Source organism: Arachis hypogaea, chromosome 16 (assembly GCF_003086295.3).
Source record: "Arachis hypogaea cultivar Tifrunner chromosome 16, arahy.Tifrunner.gnm2.J5K5, whole genome shotgun sequence".
Taxonomy (NCBI): Eukaryota; Viridiplantae; Streptophyta; class Magnoliopsida; order Fabales; family Fabaceae; genus Arachis; species Arachis hypogaea.
The window spans coordinates 120,078,565-120,083,522 of record NC_092051.1 but is presented as its reverse complement, the minus strand read 5'-3'; the positions used below and the strand labels follow the sequence as shown (position 1 = coordinate 120,083,522).

The following is a 4,958-nucleotide window of genomic DNA, read 5'->3' as shown; positions in this document are numbered from 1 at the left end:
CGATATTCAATCTTGAAAAAATATTAATGCACTAATCAAAATAAAGAAAACATATACATTACGAATCCATAAAATAAAAAAAAACTCCTAACCCTTAATAAGAGAGATTTAATTACTCATGATAAAGAAAACAACCTAAAACTAATGAGGTGCTGGATGAATCCAGTATGATTTGATGATCAATCATTCCTCTATGAACTATACGTTCACTTATTTATGTTCTATTTCTAACTTAGAATTCAAATTCAAAAAATAAATCTAATCTTATCTTCTGAAGGATAAGATAAATAAAAATAACTGTTGAGTCTGAAAATGATCTTACAATTATTTGTGATGACAAACATTTAATTAATTGATTGATTCATTACTTGACTTAATATGTTATAAAGATTCAACTTTAAAATTAATATAATTGCTTATTTGGTATCAAAATTAGAAGAGATTGCTACCAGTATTGAAAAAGAAAACCTAATAAAGTTGGCAATTATGGACAACAACGGACAAATTTATGGACAGCTAATCACATTGCACGAGTTTTGAAATTGTTACGGACCACTACAAGTCCAGTCCAACTAGCCGCCGGGTCGGGGCACCACCTCTGACTCAGGCCCAAACTATCCCTCACAAGGAAAACCCAATGGGTCGGTCCCCAACGCCCGACCCAGCCGACGTCCGGCTTCACCACCTGCGTGATCCAGCACACCACGCCTAGCAAACCGGTTGGGTCAGCTTCCTCGAGGCAACACCCGAAGCCTCGACCCGAAGACCAGGACGACCAGCTCCTCCCACGTGGACAGGGACAGCTCACAAGCGTCTTGGCCAGTGGGCTAGGTCATCTTTGGGCCCGCTCAGCACTGTATATAAAGGGAGAGGTCAGCACTCCCCCCGAGGTACCTATCACCTTTCCTAATCTGGCTATCATTTCGTACGGACACTGACTTGATCGTCGGAGTGTCCTTGCAAGCGGCCACCCCCCTCTCTCGTCCGTCACACCACCAATTCCACCAGTCTCCAGCTATAGACCAAGAACCCGCTCCGCGTTACTTCAGGGTCTCACCCGCTCATCCCCTCGCAATCACCCAACCCGTCGAGCACCCGAGATCACCAGGTGACGAACATTGGCGCTGTCTGTAGGAACCCTGGAGCAGACATGGAGCGACTCCCCACTTCGGAGGAACTCCGAGAAGGAGGCGGGGCCCGCCTGAGTAGGGCGAGTTCGACAGTCCATGCCGGCGAACAGCCACGATCCTCCGTTCAGCCAAACCAACCAATCTACACCAAGACCCCTGAAAGATGTCCCTTCGGAGGAACGGGGGCCGACAGCGCCAAGATCATGCAAGAGCTCGGACACAGAGTACAAAACCTTGAGCGAGAGCTGGCAGCGAGGAGCCGATCCCACGGAGACATCAGCCACTCCCACGGCGACGTCAGCCAATCCCGCACCCGCACTCGCTCCCCCTCCCGAAGACACGAGAGCCGAGAAAGGAGCCTGACAAAGCACGACGAGGCGCATACATAGGCGACCTCCCGACCTACCCAGGGCAGGTCCGAGACCCGCGGGGAGTCCCAGAGAGGGAAAGCCAAGAAACAACAGGATCCCATCATCATGGGAGCCACTCCCTTCCAACCCTCAATCCTCAAGGTCCGGCTTCCGAAGAACTTCGACAAGCCGACGAACATGAGGTACGACGGGACTAAGGACCCTCAGGAGCACCTCACAGCTTTTGAAGAAAGAATGAACTTAGAAGGAGTAGGCGATGCGGTCAGATGCCGAGCATTCCCCGTAACGCTAGCCGGCCCAGCGATCCGATGGTTCAACGCCCTCCCACAAGGATCCATCACAGCTTTTGCAGACATTTCCCAAAGCTTCCTGGCTTGGTTCACGACGCGCATAGCCAAGGCAAAACACCCAATCAACTTACTAGGGGTTACCCAAAAACCCGGGGAGCCGACCAGGAAGTTCCTAGACAGATTCAATGATGAGTGCTTGGAGATCGACGGCCTTACGAACTCAGTCGCTAGTCTCTGCCTAACGAACGGCCTGCTAAACGAGGACTTTAGGAAGCACCTCACTACTAAGCATGTCTGTTCCATGCAAGAAATTCAAAACGTGGCCAAGGAATACATCAATGATGAGGAAGTGAGTCAGGTTGTAGCAGCCAACAAACGGCAGCTCCCAAACCCTTCAGCTCGGCAGGCCCCCCAGTTCGACAGATACAAGGAAGCTCCCAGGGACGGCACCCTAGCCAAGCAACCCCCACGGGTAGGAAGGTTCACAAATTACACGTCACTTACGATGCCCATAGTAGAGGTTTACCAACAAATTACAGACAAAGGAATCCTATCCAGACCTAGACCATTGAAAGAAAGAACGGGAGGCAACTAAAGCCTTTACTGCGATTATCACAAGGGATTTGGTCACAAAACCCAAGACTGCTTCGACCTCAAAGATGCCTTAGAGCAGGCCATCAGAGAAGGAAAGCTGAGTGAATTCTCCCGGCTCATCAGAGAACTGAGGAGACAAGAACGAGAGCGCTCTGAGGAAGATCGTAGCCGAACTGTCAAGCCAAGGCAAGAATCCATAGGGGATTCCAATAACCCCCAAACCTTTGTGGTCAACATCGTGGTCGGGCGCGACAGCCCTCCTAAATCCAAATCGGCAGCAAAAAAGGATACCCGGGTACTTTCCATCTCGACAGAAGGTCCCGTCGCCAGCAAAAGATCTCCCACGATATCCTTTGGTTTGGAAGATAAATGGTTTCACGACCTCCCCGAGAACCCCCCCCCCCATAGTGGTTACTGTGATGGTCGGGACAGGATTAGTCAGACGAATCTTCGTCGACACGGGAGCTGATTCTAACATCCTATTCAGAAACGTGTTCGACGCCATGGGGCTCAAGGAGTCTGACCTCAAGAATCACCAGCACGGAGTCATGGGACTAAGCGATAACTACATTAAACCTGACGGGACGATCTCTCTCCCAATCTGCCTGGGAACCGGTGACACCAGAAAATCGGTTATGGCAGACTTTGTAGTCCTCAGAGACTCCACAGCCTACAATATCATCCTAGGGAGAAAGACCATCAACAAATTCTCAGCTATAATATGCACTAAGTTCCTGACAATGAAGTTCATAACGGACAAGGGAACAGTTGGCTCCATAAGGGAAGACCTAGAAACGGCGATCGCTTGCGACAGCGCCAGTCTCTCCTTAAGGAAAGAATGTAAGAGGGCAGCTGGCATGTTCTTGGCAGACCTGGACGTCATGATGGAGGATAAGCCGAAACCAGAACCAGAGGGGGACATGGAAAAGTTTCAGATAGGAAAGTCGGCAGATCAGTTTACCTTTGTAAACAGGAACCTGCCCCATGAACTCAAGGGCCCCCTCATGGAGGTTGTAAGGGAAAACGGCGACCTCTTTGCGTGGACACCATCAGACATGCCGGGACTGGATCCCGAGGTCATGTCCCACCGACTAGCCATAAAACCTGACGCCAAACCAGTAGCCCAGCGGCGAAGAAAAATGTCTCAAGAAAGGGCCGATGAAGTTGCCAAACAAACAGCCAGGTTGCTAGAAGCAAGATTCATCAAAGAACTCGAGTATTTAACATGACTGTCCAACGTCGTCCTAGTCAAAAAATCCAGCGGGAGATGGAGGATATGCGTTGATTATTCCGACCTGAACAAAGCATGCCCAAAAGACTCTTTCCCCCTCCCCAACATCGACACCTTGGTAGACTCGGCGGTAAGATATCATTTTCTCAGCTTCATGGATGCGTACTCTGGCTATAACCAGATCCCAATGCACCGACCTGACGAGGACAAAATGACATTCATAACGCCAGGAGGTACTTATTGCTACAAAGTAATGCCCTTTGGGCTAAAAAATGCAGGGGCCACCTATCAAAGACTAATGAGCAAAGTCTTCCATGACCTCATCGGCAAGACAGTAGAAGGATACGTCGACGACATCCTGGTGAAAATAGCAGAGCCGAACAGACTAATAGACGACCTCCAAGCTATCTTCAAAGCACTAAGAAAATTCAAAATGAGGCTCAACCCACTCAAATGCGCATTCGCCATGGAAGCAGGGAAATTCTTAGGGTTCATGATAACACAAAGAGGGGTAGAGGCCAACCCAGACAAATGCGAAGCCGTCCTCAAAATGACAAGCCCTGGGTGCGTCAAAGACGTGCAATGACTCACTGGGAAACTCACGGCTCTGTCCCAGTTCCTCGGTGCCTCGGCAGAAAGGGCCATCCCATTCTTCAACCTAATGAAGAAATGGATCACCTTCGAGTGGACCCCGGCGTGCGACGAAGCGTTCAGCCACTTCAAAAAGATACTCTCAGAACCTCCTGTACTCAGCAAGCCTAGAGAAAGGGAGCCCCTGTACTTATACCTAGCTGTAACCACACAAGCAACGACGGCAATCCTTGTCCGAGAAGAAGACAAGACTCAACGCCCAATATACTTCATCAGCAAAGTTCTCCAAGGGGCGGAGTTGAAGTATACCAAGTTGGAAAAGTTGGCCTACGCCCTACTGACCTCATCCAGAAGACTAAAGCAGTACTTCCAAGGGCACGTGGTCATCCTGAGAACCGACCAAGCCATTCGGCAAGTCCTCCAGAAACCCGACCTCGCGGGAAGAATGATAGCATGGGCAATAGAGCTGTCCCAATACGATTTGCAATACGAACCTAGGCAGGCAATCAAAGCCCAAGCCATGGCAGATTTCCTGGTAGAGGTCACAGGGGAGGCTCCCAACGTACCGAACACACGGTGGAAGCTCCACGTTGACGGAGCATCCAACCAAATGTCCGGATGGGTCGGGATCATTCTCGAAAACTCGGCAGGAGTAGCCTATGAACAATCAATCAAGTTCAACTTCCCAGTCTCCAACAACCAGGCAGAGTATGAGGCCCTGATAGGAGGGTTAATATTAGCCAAAGAGGTC

At 49.8% G+C, this 4,958-nt stretch overlaps 2 protein-coding genes across 2 annotated transcripts; both read left to right on the top strand.

Moving 5' to 3' along the window:
- The first annotated feature begins 1,606 nt into the window (after positions 1 to 1,606).
- Positions 1,607 to 2,386, top strand: LOC112757427 (uncharacterized). The gene has a single exon (XM_025806017.1). It carries the CDS (start codon positions 1,607 to 1,609, stop codon positions 2,384 to 2,386), a length of 780 nt encoding a protein of 259 aa, XP_025661802.1.
- A 502-nt stretch (positions 2,387 to 2,888) lies between these two features.
- Positions 2,889 to 3,614, top strand: LOC140180197 (uncharacterized). Its single transcript, XM_072220632.1, has one exon. The coding sequence runs from the start codon at positions 2,889 to 2,891 to the stop codon at positions 3,612 to 3,614; it is 726 nt and encodes a 241-aa protein (XP_072076733.1).
- The last annotated feature ends 1,344 nt before the right edge of the window (positions 3,615 to 4,958 follow it).